This window comes from Geotrypetes seraphini, chromosome 4 (assembly GCF_902459505.1).
Source record: "Geotrypetes seraphini chromosome 4, aGeoSer1.1, whole genome shotgun sequence".
In the NCBI taxonomy this organism is placed as follows: domain Eukaryota; kingdom Metazoa; phylum Chordata; class Amphibia; order Gymnophiona; family Dermophiidae; genus Geotrypetes; species Geotrypetes seraphini.
Window position 1 is genome coordinate 35,459,429 of NC_047087.1, and position 16,574 is coordinate 35,476,002.

A 16,574-nucleotide genomic window follows, 5' to 3' on the forward strand; every position below is an offset into this window, starting at 1 on the left:
GTCTGGCAAAGCTGCAAACATAAATAAGCGCAGGACCATGGGATCGTCCTCAGGATGCAAAACCCCAGAAGAATCCACAGATCCAGCACACAATCCTTGATCTCCCACCCCGGGAAGCGCTGCACCTGCGAACAAGGGTCAGCAAGCGAGACATCCATATCAGGGTCCCCCAGATCAGGGTCAGGCAGCGCCAAAGCAGCGGTAGGTTGAGGCGAGGATATATCCAAAGGAGCAACACCATTAAGAGATGCCACGGAAACGGATTGGGAATACGCAGGGGGAGAATGCCTGTTCTGAAACTCAGTCCACAAAACTTCATAATGTCTGAAAGAGTGCTGGCTCCTGGGGCAAAGAGCCAATCTTAGATGACTTAAATTTGTGTTTCTTAGGCTGTGAAGGGTCTGCAGCCAAGCGGACAGATCTAACAACCATGCTGAGCCCCAAAAGCAAAAAAGGCCACCCTGATGGACTAGCTGAGCGTTTAGTCATCTGCTTCAGCAGGGGAGAGGCTAAACGGGACACTGCCGCCTCCCCCGGCTGCACCATGTGGCACAAGGATGCTCTAAAAGCGTTAAATTTTCATAATACTGGCAAGAATCCACATGTGGAGAACCAATGGACTCCATCCCAACAAGTTTCTAGGCAAAATTTGCAGTTTTGGTGAAGCAGGGAGCTTCAGATAAAAAGGTAACTAAAAATCCAGGATGGCTGCTGTCATAAAATTTGTACCAAAATCGCAATATTTTTCACATTTCCCAAAAGAAAATAACGGTGATTTTAGGAATTTTCAGGAGAGGGGGAACATGTAGAAACACTTAAAACCCAACTTTTCCAACCTCTCCCAATTCATCTCACAAGCTAACAGTCTGTACTCACTGTGACCTGTGTCTGAAGATCTGTGCTGTAGCCTACCTCAGCTCTCTCAGTAGCTGGATGAAAAATTCACTGCCTCAATGCTAGGAAAGCTTCTGCAAAGCTAATCCTTGGGCTGCCTGACTGCACCTCCACCCCTGTAGACCAACGGATGCACACAAGGATGGGCGGAGGCGAGAAGGCATAGCCAGCACCCTACGAGACACTGCTGAGTCTCCTAAGGGCGCCCAACAGCCTGCGCTCGATTCCTGCTTAACAGCTGGTGAGACAACTTTAGGTGAGACCACTTTAGGGACAGCCTCGAGCTCCAGAGAAAACTATGCAGGCTGACTAACAGCTACCCAGTGGGATCAGTCTGTCAGCTACAGACCAAAGTCTGTGTGTTCTGAAAGCAGGCAGAAAAAATGCTTCATGCACCAGAATTCCTGAAAAAGGGATGAAAAATACACCATATAAAATAATAAAATGGGGAGTGCAGAAGAAACACTCCTGCAGGCATGCATAGAAGGAAAGAACTGTAGGTGGAGCTAAGAAGCCCAGTGAAGTACAGCAGAGGCAAGAGGAAAATCTGGAGTGGCTTCCTTCTGCAGATGCTTGCGCCTATGGGGATATAACCCATCTGTCTAGAATGTCTCACCTATTGCACTGGAAATGTGGTTATTACAAGACAGTGATGTCTGTTTAGATAGGATAAATGATATATGCATACAGATTTAGAATTAATATTCATTTAAAAAAGGAGAGGAAACTGAAAATCACTCACTGTTATTTGAAACCATGACTAAGATAACATAAACAGACATTCTTTTTAAAGTCATCGATAAATCTTCATTAGATAAAGACAAAATAATGTCTTCAAACAATTCAGATGTACACAAGGTTTGCTGACAGAAAACTGTAACAAAAAATAAAATAAGAGACAAAACATGTATTTATCAAAGTTTTATACTGCCAGCATTCAACTTCCTCAGTTTTAATTATTAGCTTTTCAGTTAAAGTACTGTATAAAGGTCCACAAATTTTAAATCTGTACATATAAAACAGTGGTGTACCTAGGGTATGTGGTACCCGGGGCCCATCATTTTTTGACACCCCCCCAACCCCCTTGTAAATTTTTTTTTGTAATAACCATGAAATGGAATAAATGGTCAGAATAGAAACAAGCAGTGAAAATTTTCTTTTATTGAACCTTTTATATGTAACCATTATTCCAAACATAACATAACATAACATAAATTATGTCTGAATTGTCATGACATCAGAAGTACATATGGAGTAGTTGCAAGTGATGCTTGGGACAGTTCTGATTGTGTTAGTTCGGTTTTATGTGTTTTTTGAATAGAAGGGTTTTTATTTCTTTTTTGAAGGTTTTGTAGTCTATGGTCAAGGTCAATAGGTTGTAGAGTTGGGGGTCGAGTGTTGCAGCTTGAATGGCTAGGAGGTTGTCGAACAGTTTTTTTCTTTTGATGTTTTTGGTTGGAGGGTGTGTGAATGGTGCGTGAGTTCTCCCATGTCTGGTTGAGGTGGATTGAATTATTTAGCTGAAGAAATGAGTTACCCCCCCATTCCACACACATTAATACTCTTCCATTTTTGTTCCCATTATAAAAAACACTGATAAGTTCCCAGAAAAAAAATACATTAAAATAAGAAGTGAAAACAAAGGCCCCTACAGATGAGAACATAACATAAGAATAGCCTAACTGGGTCAGACCAATGGTCCATCATGCCCAGTAGCCCATTCTCATGGTAGCCAATCCAGGACACTAATACCTGGTCAAAACCCAAAGAGTAGCAACATTCCATGCTACCAATCCAGGGCAAGCAGACACTTCCCCCATGTCTTAATAACAGATTATGGACTTTTCCTCCAGGAATTTGTCCAAATCTTTCTTAAAACCAGCTACGCTATCTGCTTTTACCATAACTTCTGGCCACTTCATTTTAAGCTTAGATCTTTCATTTCAAACAGAGACCTTGCTAGATGTCAAATACAGCACAAGGTAACTTCACATGGACTTAGCTGTGCTGGAATTGTGAATCTCCTCATACACCCACCATATAGTGCAAAAATGTGCAAAGGTCTGTTTTTTTCTTTCAATCACTACATAGCCTAATGCCACACAAGCAGCGCTGTTACAAACATATTCTGTAGGTCAATGCTAAGGATAACAAAGTTTCCTTCCTTGGACCAGAAGGAGATACTGATAAACCACTGGAAGAGATCCCAACACAACACCCAAAGACCCACTCAGTGTGTGAACCAATTGAGTGGAGTGGACTAACTGGGGGGTGGAAATGGGCCCAGAGTTTGCTCAGCAGAATTTCCCAGACCACCTCTTCCTCTCAACACATTGACACACTGCTACCACCACTAGGAACACCTCACCGAGTAGGCCAGCAATGCTTATAAACTTTATAAAACACATTATTATATTTTCTTATAAAGCACATATTTTAACTGAACTCTCTGATATTCTCAGCCTTGCCATTCACAAAAATAGAAGGAAGAAAAGTTCCCATTTCCTGTTGTCTCATGTCGCCAGCCTATACAATATCTTTCTTCTGCAGAACCTTCAAAAGTCTGACTAAATCCTCGTTTCACTTGCATTATAAAGTACTGAGGATGCCATCTCTCCCCATTCCCAGGTCCTAAAGTCTAAGACAGTAGCGCAAACTAGTGCTGCCCGATTCAGGAAAAAAATTTTTTGATGCGATTCAGCCTATTGAATTGGTTTTTCAATTTGATTCGATTTTCCTTCCCAATTGGGTGTTTTTTTCAAACATCCTGGTGGGTTTATTTTATAGCTTTTTCACCCCCTTTGGCTTCTCCTAACCACACTGGCGCTGAGGTGTAAACAAAATAAAAAAACAAAAAGGACTTTTCCTCTCTCTGTTAAATCCTAGCTCATGTTTGTGGTCTAACACCAGCTCTGGCAGGATACACTTTTCAAATCTAACATATTGTAATCACAAAACAGAAAATAAAATTATTTTTTCTACCTTTTGTTGTCTGGTCAATATTCAAATCTTGTTGGTCCCAGGCTCTTGTTGTCTTGCTTGCCAGGGTCTCCTTCTTTCTTCGTGCTAACCATCCATCTGCCATCTCTGTCCTCCCCTTCCGTTTCCCTTCCCTCCCCCGGAGGTCTGGCATCTTTCCTTTTTTTCATCTCCATCCACAGATTCAGCTTTTCTCAACTCCCCACCACCCCAGGGTCCACAATCTCTCCCTTTCTGTTCCCAACCATCCTCCTATCCAGTATCTCTATTCCCCCTCAACACCATCCCTTGTTTCCAAGTTCTCTCCCTTTCTGTTCCTTCCCTCCCTAAATCCCATTATGCGCCATCTCTATCCCACTCCTCTGTTTTTAGAACCATTATTTCTAACCCCCAAAGTCTGGCATATGCACGTATCTTTGAACCTCCCCTTCCCTCCCTCCCTTCCTCCATCTACTTCTACACCAGGACCCCCCTCCTCTGAAGGCCTGCACCCCCCCGAAGGCCTGCATCCCCCCAAAGGACTGTACCTCCTATCCGAAAGTCTGTCCCCACTGAAGGCCTGCACCCCCCTCCAAAGGCCTGCACCTCCCCCCGTGAAGGTCTGTCCCCCCCCTGAAGGCCTGCACACCCCAAAGGACTGTACCTCCCCCAAAGGACTGTACTTCCCCCCCCGAAGGTCTGTCCCCCTGAAGCCCTGCACCCTCCCCCGAAGGACTGTACCTCCCACCAGTGTTCCCGCTAAGCTGCGCTGGCGTGCGCTGGTGCACAAAATATTACATCGCAGCGCACAAGTTTCTCGTCACAGCGCACGGCGTACGGCAGATGGCAGGGCGGCGAGAGGAGAATCGGGCGAGTTGGCTCATAACTTGCTGGCTTTTAGCTCACAGCGAAAAATGTTTGCTCACAACACCCGCCCGCTTAGAGGGAGCACTGCCTCCCACCCGAAGATCTGTCCCCCTCCAAAGGCCTACACCTCAACCCTGTAGGCCTGCACCTCCCCGAAGGACTGTACCTCCCACCCGAAGGTCTGTCCCCCCCGAAGGCCTACACCCCACCCCTGAAGGCCTGCACCCCCCCCTGAAGGACTGTACCTCCCACCCAAAGGTCTGTCCTGCCCCTTAAGGCCTACACCCCCCGAAGGCCTGCACCCCCCCACCCCCCGAAGGACTGTCTAATGCAATCAAATAAAGGTGCGAGAGGCCAGAGGGGAAGCCGGACACTGCAGCACTTCCCAACTGACCCTCCCCCCTCGCCCTCTAAAGCAGGAGCCGGCTAGCAAGAGAAAGCTGCCGATCCTGCTTTAGGGGGCGAGGGGGGTGGGTCAGATGATGAATCGGGATTCGGGAGGCCGATTTTGGGGGGTTTTAAATTGATTCGGGAAGCACTAGGGCAAAGAAACTCCACGAAACACCACCAAGCAGCTCAGCAGCACTCACCTTCAGTTCAGATGCTACTTGCAATGTCGCACGCGGCTTGAGCTCCCTTTCCTGCTTCCACCCCGCTGGAAACAGGAAGTTGGTGACGAAAGCGCACCGACATTAGAGCGCACCAAGCTCCGACGGCGACGGGGGGTGTGGCCGTGGGGGAATGGAAGGTAAGAGAGAGGGCTCAGGCTGGATCACTTCGGGAACTTGCGAAAGCCTTGGAGTCAGGCCATGAGCAGGGAAGTTCCCGGGCCATGACTACAAGGCCGGGAGCACCCCCCCATGAGCTTGCATCCTGGGCGGACCCCCCCCCCTTGGTACGCCACTAATATAAAATAATGCTTTGTGTAAATAGCAAATTAGCATATGTACATGGTTTGACTCCTTTATATATTAACAATTTAACTTGCAGGCCATTAGTTGGACAATATTATAATTTTCGTAATAGTTTGACTTTACAATTCCCCAATTTAAAGGGAATTGTATCTAAAAGATTGTATGCTATCTCCTTTCCTTATCAAGCCGCTTCTATGTGATCTAGTATCTTTCCAAGGTAAGGCTAGACTTAGTTGGGGCACTGGTCTTTGACCTAAGGGCCGCCGCGGGAGTGGACTGCTGGGCACGATGGACCACTGGTCTGACTCAGCAGCAGCAATTCTTATGTTCTTATATGAACTATAGTAATATTTATGATCTTTTAAAAAGTGCTCAAAACTTTGTTTCAGAAATTAAAACTTAGTAGTTAATGATTGGGATAATATTTTGTTCTATATGTACATCCTAGTTAATTAATCCTGTTCTTTGTAAGTAATCCGCTATGAACTATTTGTTGGCAATAGTGGAATATAAATGATTTATTTGTAACTGTAATTGTTAGAATAGTCTTACTAGGTCAGATCAGTGGTCCACCTAGCCCAGTATCCTGTCTTCATGGTGGCCAATAAAGGTCACAAGTATCTGGAAAAAACCCCAAATAGTTGCAATACTCTACACTACTTATCTAGGACATTAACAAATTTGAAAGGCAAAATTTTTACATACCTGTTAATTTTTTCCTTCAATCCTACTAGACCAGTCCAGACCAGACCAGTATGTTCTCACCACCTATCAGCCCTTGCAGTATCCCTCCTAAGACTGAAGGTAATAGGAGCATGGCATTCTGTTAAAATGCCATGTGGCTGAAGCAAGAATATGAAAGGCTGTGGGAAACAAATTTTCACTCATCCTGGTTCAATGTGTTCTGGCTGAGGAAACCCACCTGCACATTCTCCGATTGCACAATATGCAGTTGGGAGAGCCACCAGGTGACACTCAGCTAAACAGCAAAGCTTGCCAGCCAGTCCAATACCACTGCTGCACTAAGAGTCTTCCACCACTTGTTGATGTAAATCATCACCATGGAACTGTATGATGTGACCCAGACCATCTTGTTCTGAATATTGAGCAGAAAGTGGAGAAGGCCAGAACAGCCCTCATCTCTAGGTGACTGATGGCCAGGATGCCTCCACTCAGGTCCAGCTGCCCTGAGCAAGGGGAAATCCTGAAAACCCGACTGGATTGTGGCCCTCGAGGACCTACTTTGACACTCCTGCCCTAGATAGAGGATGCCTTAGCCCTGAAATCTCACATTTTTGGTCAACACCACCAACTTGGAAAAGTCCAAATGCAGGGGGTTCCAGCACAATGTCAAACAGCAAAGGGGATAATGAACATTCTTGTCTAACTCCCCTCCTCAGATAGAAACGTTCTTAAAAATTATTATTAATATATAATCTAGCAGAAGGAGAACTATACAAGGCTTGAATCATTTGAATAAATCCATAACCAATACCAAACCAATCCATAGCTTGATACATAAAGGTCCGTTCCACACGATCAAATGCATTCTCTGCATCCAAGGATACAGAGAATGCCAGAACTTCCATATCCTTTGATAAATTTAACATGTGGAAAGCCAGTCTAGTGTTGTTTGAAGAATGTCTATGAGCAACAAACCCTGTTTGGTGCATACCAATAATATAAGGGAGAGCCTTGGCCAAGCATAAAGCCAATAATTTAGCTAAAAGTTTTCCATCTACATTAATCAATGAAACAGGCCTGTAATTTGAAACCAAAGCAGGATCTTTATTTGGCTTTGTCAAAACAATTGTTAAAGATTCTGCCATAGTACCTGTGATGCATCTTTTATTCAATTGAACCTGATATAAATTTAATAAATGAGGTAAAAGAGTAATTTGGAATGACTTATAGAACTCAACAGTGAACCCATCACCACCTGGAGCGGATCCAACTCTAAGGGACTTCAACGCTACTTGCAATTCTTTCAATGAAATAGGCAATTTGAGATATCCTTTTATATGATTGGGAATTTTTGGTCCCTCAATTAATTTTAAAAATTCTAAACCTTCTAGTTCTTTTTTGAATAGGACTCAGAAGAATACAAAGCTTTATAAAAGATCAAAAATTGTTTTAAAATACTTCCAATCTGAGAATGAGTATCACCTTTCTCATCTTTAATCATAGCAATCTTGACTTTTCTTTTTTTAGCTTTAAGATAATTATCTAATACTAGTTTTTTAGCCCGTTACATTAATGGGTGCTAGCAGCCCTTTTCCCTTACTTTTACCTCTCCCTGTCCAGCAGCACCCCCCCATTCCCTGCTCCCCCTGTCCAGCAGTAGCCCTTCTCCTTTACTTGTCACCCCCTCCCATTCCCTGCTCCCCCTGTCCAGCAGTAGCCCTTCTCCCTTACTTGTACCTTCCCCAATGTACATTAGGAACCCTTCGTCCTTACCTGCACACCATGCAGCCTTGGGGCTTTTGGTAGGCCGGGCCACCTTACATTTTAGAAGTCCCCAACCCCATTCCCTGTGCAGCAGGGCAGCAGCATGTATTTTCTTTTCTGGCCGGCTCCCTTGCCAAATTTCAAAGCCTCGGGCAGCGGCGGCTCCTTGACCGATCCACACTTACAGCATGGCCCCACACTCGCGGTCTGGCTGGCTCCCTTACTAAAGCTTTTCGCGGTGGCTGCTCCTCTTGCATCCGTACCTGTGTCCAAAGCTTCTCCGAAGGCTGGCTCCCATGAAAATGTCATTTTTCTGTTTAAAGCTGCGGTGGCAGCTTCTCTCAAGAAGCACACCAGCGTCGGAAGCCTTGTCTCTGACGTTGTAACGTCCCCCGCTACTATTCATTTAGAAGTAGCCAGTGGTAATATCATCTGCTGGAGAGTCTTAAAAAATTCAGCCTGATTCACATTAGGAGCATAAATATTAAGAAGCACCAGACTATTTTCCCCGTATTTCATGTCAACTTTAAGCCATCTTTCTACAGGGTCCGCCATGACAGACCCAAATGTTGCTATACACTTATTATGCATAAGGCTAGCCACCCCAGCCTTTTTACCCAGTGCAGGGGCACAAAAACTTTGTTTAACCCTCTAATTTAGCCACTTCTGATCTTGACAAGTGAGTTTCTTGAATAAAAAAAAACATCTGCATCCTGTTTCTTCAAAAAATTAAGAATTTTCCTCCTTTTAATTGGGTGATTTAGGCCATTGACATTCAAAGAAAACAATTTCATATCCATTCTAACAATCTGATTTCTATAAACTGTACACCATAAACCAAACTACTTGGACATTCTTTTGAAAAATGCTCCCCCATGTCCCTGAAATAGATGGTAAATATGCTTTTGAGTGTGACACAAAGCAACATCATACATCTAACAAACAATTTCAAATACATTTTTAAATATTCTGTTCTATGCCATAATTTCTATACTATGAAGAAAAAGCATAGAAAGACATGGTATTTTTATGAGTACCAATAATATAGGTCAGAAAAAGAAATGAGAGATTTTTGTTGTATTACCATTACTTTCTGCAAGAACTCCTAAGGTGAACAAAGCAGCTTCTTTCACCATGCACTCCATGCTTGATTTAGCAAGGTTATTCACAAACATCAAACCACCAATCTGTCTGAAGTAATCACTTGCTTCACCTGTAATGCAGAAAGAAAATTAATGATACAGGGAAAGAAGTTCAATATCTCATAAAACTAAACAGAATAAGTACTGACAAGTATATACTTTACTTTAAAAAGTTCAGACAGAATTACTTTTAAAGCTCATACAGTTACTTAATTCTGTTATAATTTTTAAGAGACAATGAAATAGTACTGTAGACACAGAGTGCATAAATTAGGATCTTACTGTTTTGTTGACAAATTGAACAAATGGTGACCAATGCCTCCTTCTGGGAAACAGGATGGTCCATTTGGTACTTAAGACATTCAAGCAGCAAATTCAGATCTGTCTTCATCTCTAAATGATAAACAGAAATATTAATATTAAAATATTTATACTGGGAAGTTACATTTTGCATTTTTGTCACCTTTGCCTTTTCATTTTAGTGCTGATAATTAATTATTGTTCTAAAAATATTACCAAAAAAGTTGAATTTTTTTGAAAGTAGGAATAAAAACACTAGGATACTTTCTTTTAAATACAATGTTTGATATTTTTAAATACTGTAGGTATGAGATTAATGCTGCAAAATAATTATCATAATAATTAAGGCTACAAATGAATTGCAGTTACCTCTGCAATTAATACAACGGAAAAGCATTTGGGTCTCCCAACTCAAAGTGAGAACTTCAGGTGCCTCCCTGTCAATTCACGTACGCCACCACTGTGGCAGCTTTTCCATCCAGTGACTTGTAGAGCTCTCAATGCCAACTGTATGGCTTGAAGCTCCAGACGGTTGATTAAGCAACTCTTCTGATGGGGAGTCCACTGGCCCTGGATGGAGCAGTCCCCGCAATGAGCACTTCAGCCAGCAAGACTGGCATTGGTCATGAGAGTAATCCACTCTGTGATGCAAAGAGGCATGTCTGGCACTACAGCTTCCCCATGAATACATAAGCACAGGCTGGCTCCATCCAGGGAAGCAGCATATGAAGGGGATGACACTGAGGGGACCACAAAGAGGCTGCATGTGTACCCTGGCCCAGGGCACAACCTCCAGGGAGGCCGCCACCTGTAAGCAAGCCCAACACCTGTAAGCAAGACCAGGCAGTGGAGTTCGGAAGTGCTAAGAGATCTATGATCTGTTTCTGGAGTTCAGGAAGAAAGACACTGTCTTAGACCATGTTGAACCAAACTCCCAGATGTTCCAACATCTGAGGTGTTAGCTGGCGCTTCTTGAAATTGACAATCCAGCCAGATGCTGTAGAAGGGACAGCAATGTCTCCTCTGCCAGTTCTCTTTCCAGCAGGGATGGCGCTCTGATCAATCAGTCGTCCAGATAGGGAAGAACCAGGACCCCCATTCTATGGAGGCGTGCCACCACTACTACCATCAATTTGGTGAAAGTGAGGGGAGCTGTCACTAGCCCAAAGGGAAGGGCTTCAAACTGGAAATGCTACTGGAGAACATATCCTGGGAACAGGAATGTGAAGATAAGCTGCTGTCAAGTCCAGACACACCAGAAATTCCCCCTGGATTAAGGATGTGATGACTGAAATGACTGCTACTATCATCAATTTGGTGAAGGTGAGGGGAGCTGTCACCAGCCCAAAGGGAAGGGCTGTGAACTGGAAATGCTGCTGGAGAACATGTCCTGGAAATAGGAATGTGAAGATAAGCTGCTGTCAATTCCAGAGATACCAGAAATTCCCCCAGGGTTAAGGATATGACGACTGAAATGACTGCTTTGAGATCCAACAAGGGCCTCCAGTCTTCTGAGCCTTACTTTGACACAATAAAGTATAAGGAATATCTGCTGGAGCCTGATTCACATTTAGGAACAGGCTCTACAGCTCGGGTGACCAAAAGAAGCTGTAGTATAGCTCGGACCTTTGGCTCTTTCTCCAGCTTTCCGGCCAGAGAATCCAGAAATAAATCTGGGAGGAGACAAAAGAAGTCTATCTTGTGTCCCTCCCGTATTATGTCCAGTACCCTTTGATCCGAATAAAGCCATTCCCATTCCTGGTAAATGGCTGACCACCAACCTCCAATGTGAGGAGGCATGGTTGGACCTCTGTGTCATTGGGACTTCTTGGATGAGGGGCTGGGGACAGAACCTGAAGCTTGTTGGTATCTGGAGTTGTTGCAGCGTTGCCTTTATCCCTGGGAATATCTCTAGGTGGAGGAGCCCATAGAATTCTGGCAAAATCTACATGAAGGGGTATGTCAAGGCTTGCTATCCAGGACTCAGTGTCGCCTCAGAGACTGAATCTCCTGCCTAGTGTCGGATCCAAAGTGTCCAGCGAGCTGACAATGCATAAGCTGAGACCTGCCCAGAATACTGATGAGGTAAAAAAAAAAAAAAGGCATCCGCTACAAATGCCACATTCTCCAGTACCATTTGGAAACAGGTGTCCTCCTCCGTCGAGGGCACCTGGTGTAATTTCATATGACCAGCATGTGCTGCAAATGAAGCAGGTGCTGCTGCTGCCTTGATGCCTGAAGAAGCCATTTCAAAAAGCTTCTTAAAGACCATGTCCACCTTGCAATCCTAGGAATCTGTAAGCGTCACACCTTCACTAAGGAGGGCCGTGTGCCTGGAGACCTGAGCCACTGCTGAATCCACTTGGGGCTGCTCAAACAGCTGTTGAAATTCTGGTGCCATAGGGTATCGCTTATGTAGCTTTAGCCAGCCTAAAAGAACTCTCAGGAGTATCCCACTGTTCTTTGACCAGGGCAATGAGAATAGGATGCGTAGGAAAAAAGGATGTCAGAGCATTAGAATGCCTCATGACAGCACATAGACTCAGAGGGCTGGCCCTCCAGCTTCAGTGCCTTCATGGCGTCTGCAATGAAGTGGTGGACGGACATCGAGTTAAAGAGCCTGCATATAGGAGGTCATCACCCGAATCAGGGCTTCCTGATGTATCCTGCTGAACCGTTCTGCAAAGGGTATCAGCATCATCCAGGGTGGAACCAGTGTCCGGCTACAAAAGAGGCATAAAATCAGTGTGCCATATAAGAGTCCGTAGCATTGCATGCTTCCAAGCTGGCATCTTCTTTGGCAGAATCGGCTTGGAACCATGCAATGCCCACTGACTGTGCAATATGCGTCGGGTCTGTAAGATAAGCTCGCCACATGAGCTGGAAAAATTCCAGGGAAAAGCCAATCACCTGGTAGAGGCTGCTGACAGACCCCTGACGAGGCCCGCAGAGTGTTCTTAGACTCAGTGTGCTTGTGTGTTTTGTGCCATCGCCAAAAATGGACACTGGATGGGATTTTTTTCCCCCTATTTTCCAGACCCATGCCAGCTCCCCAGCCCTAGAAAAGGCGAGGCCTGAAGCTCCTGCCCCCTCCTCACATGCACCGTGGCATGCGGTACATGGATGCTTCTCCGCCAGCAGACCGGCACAATCCACACATGAATTCAATAGGATTAGGGGCTGAGGAGTCCATCCTTATTGATTTTAAGCAAAATTGAGGGGTTTTGAGGCAGAAAAAAGACTAAAAAAAAAAAGACTCGATAAAATCCAAGATGGCTGTCGCCAGGAAAATCATGCCGAAAACGGCCCATAGAAACAATTTGAAAAAAAAAAAAAAATGCTGAAATAAGGGTTTTAGAGGTGGGAGATCTGAACCCTACCCCCAGAAACTTTCAAAAAATGCTGTTTTTAGACCATCCCCGATTTTCCCATAGGATATAATGGAAGTGTACTCAGTCTCTGAAATGCCATGCCTGTCAGCTCTTTTCATTGCAGCTGAAGTGAAGGGAAAATAATTTCTGCCTCAAATTTTCACCAAACGGTCCAATCTTCAGGATCTTTGAGCTGCCAGTCGCATGTACCCTGACTGAAATCTCTGCTCCCTTGGAATCTCACCATGCAACTGGGGGTGGAAAATGCAGCCTGCACCCTAATACCCCGAGGGCTGTTTCACAGGATGCAAACAGCCTGCATTTAAGCCTCTGACAAGGTCAGAAGGTAAACTAGCTCCCAGGGGAACAGACCCTGAGCATGAATGTGGCACATAGCAGGCTGCCTCCACAGGTCCACCTGAAGATTGCCCTGTGTAAGGGGCTCTGTCTCTCAGCTAAGTGGGAGGAACAGATGAAAAAAAAAAAAGTGGATTCTGCAAGATCTGTTTCGCGTGAGGGGACGTAACAGAAATATGCTTATAGTTGAAGATTTGTCAATATTTGGCTTGTCTAACTGGTTTCAATTACAAGACTTTTATAAACTAGGATTGCAGGTATTATTTAAATTTTGACATTCTGAAAACATAAGCCTTTTCTCTAGGATCTCCGACCCCTATCCACATGATTCAACCTTCCCATTCAGCAGTAGTCTGGCAGTGTTAGGACTGTAGAACACCAAGCAAATATTTCAATTTTATGGCACTCATTTCAAGATTCTTGCTGTGGTGGAAGATGAAATAGTATACACAGCCAAAAAAGGCCATGCTGCCATACTTATATGTAAGTAAAATTATTTATGTTTTGGCAATAAATATGGTAAAAGAACACACTTGTAATTAAGTTGTTGAAATCTTACCACAATGTTTCTGTCTATTTCCAAGATTCTCATTTTGTAGTGCACACATAGTCTCAAATCTGCAAGTATAAACATTTTTTCAAGAGCTAAAATCTGGTTCAGATATAGAGCAAACATCAAGTAACTCAAGTAAAGTATTTTAACAATATAATAGATAACAGAAGTAATAAGACAAAGGAGCTTTAGAGTGGTTAAAATGTTAACTTACATAGTAACATAGTAAATGATGGCAGATAAAGACCTGAATGGTCCATCCAGTCTGCCAAACTGTACGCACTTTATAAATTCATGATTTAAATTAAATTATCCTTTTTCTTTGATATTTCTGGACCAGAAACCTAGAGCTCTGCCCGGTACTGTGCTTAGGTTCCATCTACTGGAGTCTCCATCAAAACTAACTCCAGCCCATCTAAACCATCCCAGCTGTCAAAGCCTTCCCCAGCCCATCCTCAACTGAATGGCCATATACGGGACACAGACCATGCAAATCTGCCCAGTACTGGCCTTACTTCTTCAATATATATCCATTATTTTTTTTTTTATTAAAGATCTTCTGTGTACATTCCACACTTTTTTGAACTCTGCCATGATTTTCTTCTCCACTACTTCCCCTCGGGAGGACATTCCAGGCACCAACCACTCTCTCTGTAAAGAAGAATTTTCTAACATTATTCTTAAGTCTACCACCCCTCAACCTCAAGTTATGCCCTCTATATAACTTCTAAACCTGGTGACGTTACATCATTAACCTTTAGCTAATGAAAGCAGATAAGAGATCAATCTCCATCAAATTCAACTTTGAATGAATATGATGATTATTATTTATATTTGGACACCTTGTCAAGTATTTTTCTTTTATCTTTTTTCCTCTCTTTTTCTTTTTTATTATTTGAATTGAACCTCCCTTACCATTTTAATAATTGTTTACTCAGATACTTTAGCTAGATTGTGAGCATTCTGGACAGATAGGGAAGTTCTAAGTACCTAATTTTATTTTATTGTAAACCGCTTAGATCTGTAGTATGCTTAAGCGGGATATCAAATGTTAATAAAACATGAAACATATTTACTCTTGTGACTCAATATTTTTTACTTGAGCATCTGTGTCTAAATGCTAATGGTAAATGTAAACTAAATCCTTGTCCATCTAGGACAGTGGTTCCTAACCCTGTCCTAGAGGACCACCAACTAGTCAAGTTTTCAGGATAGTCCCAATGAATATGCATGGTGCAGATTTTCATGTTTGTCACCTCCTTTATATGCAAATCTCTCTCATGCATATTTATTAGGGCTATCCCAAAAAATCCGACTGGCTGGTGGTGCTTCAGGATAGGGTTGGGAATCATTTACCATCTAATTCTCTATTTTGGTTACTTGGTTTAATTAAACAGATGCTTTCAATTGGTAAATGTCCTTTAGAAACTGGCTCTATTGTTCTGACTCCTATTTTAAAAGATCCTACCAAATCTGAGATTTGTTCAAATTATAGATCTGTTGCTAGTGTTCCTCTTCTAGCTTAAATAATTGAATCTTACGTAATTGCTCAAATACAAGAATAGTTGGATAAATTTTCTCTTCTGGACCAGAAACAATCTGGAGTCAGGAAAACTTATAATACTGAAACTTGGGTTGTTTGTTAGCTCTTATTACAAATTTGAAGACTTTGTTGGATGAGAACATTCCTTCCATTCTAATGCAATTGGATCTTTCAGTGACATTTGATTTAGTCAATCACGAACAGCTGTTGCAAAAACTAGAATCTTTTAGTATAATGGGGAATGTTATTCAATGGTTTTCTGGATTTTTGAAACACCACAATTATACAGTTCTAAAGGTAGGTTCCATGTCAAGTGTTTGGTCTCCCCCTTGTGGAGTACCACAGGGGTCTTTGTCCCCAGTAGTATCCAAGCATATTTCACATCCACATTCTGAGAAGCGTAAATATCCTGAAGAACCTATGCTCTACATTTGTCCTTATTGATTCTGACTTGCAGTATGACTCCAATGCGGACATTTCTCATTTGATTACGGAGGCTTATGACTCTCCTGAGACATAATCTCCACGAAATACTCCTCCTAGAGCGACTTCTCCCACTGAGAGACTCTCTTTCACTCGCTTTATTAGGCAGTTGGGAAAGGATCTGTCCATCAGACTGGAGGCAGATTCTAAATATAGTGCTGAATTTTTGGAAACTTTGGACTATGACAAACCTCCTAAGGAGCTTCTCAAACTTCCTTTACATGGAATCCTGAGAGAAACCCTCCATAAAAACTGGGAATCTCCTCTCTCTGTTCCTGTTGCTCCAAGGAAATTGGACTCTCTCTATAAGATTATTTCCAGACCAGGTTTTGACAAACCTCAACTGTCCTACCAATCTTTAGTGGTGGAGTCCACTTTGAAGAAGTCCACTCTGTCCAAAGTACATGCCTAGGTCCCAACGGGTCGAGATGGATGTACTATGGACAGATTTGGCCGACGGCTTTACCAAAACTTCATGTTGGCAAATCGAGTCATCAATTACAACTTCTATTTTTCTTGTTACATGAAGCATCTCATCAAGCAATTGCCTGCTTTTCAGAAATATCTTCCATCTCATTGAATGAAAGTTTTTCAGCACATTGCCAGCACTCTCACCCAGTTGAGGAAGTAAATGGTTCGATTGGCTTATGATGTCTTCGAGCTAATGTCCAGGGCTTCTTCTATGTCTGTGGCCATAAGAAGATTAGCCTGGTTCAGGGTTGCTGATATGGATGTTAACCTTCA

At 43.2% G+C, this 16,574-nt stretch overlaps 1 protein-coding gene across 1 annotated transcript in view; it reads right to left on the reverse strand.

Annotated features, from left to right (window-relative positions):
• TERB1 (telomere repeat binding bouquet formation protein 1) overlaps positions 1-9,614 on the reverse strand; it is a 239,052-nt gene extending 229,438 nt beyond the window's left edge. Inside the window, exons 1-3 of the mRNA XM_033941426.1 lie at positions 9,506-9,614; positions 9,166-9,294; positions 1,637-1,768 (exon numbers count right to left, since the gene is read on the reverse strand). Coding sequence (XP_033797317.1) covers positions 1,637-1,768; positions 9,166-9,294; positions 9,506-9,614 — 370 coding nt within the window. The remainder of the gene's footprint in view (positions 1-1,636; positions 1,769-9,165; positions 9,295-9,505) is intronic.
• Between the last annotated feature and the right edge of the window lie 6,960 nt (positions 9,615-16,574).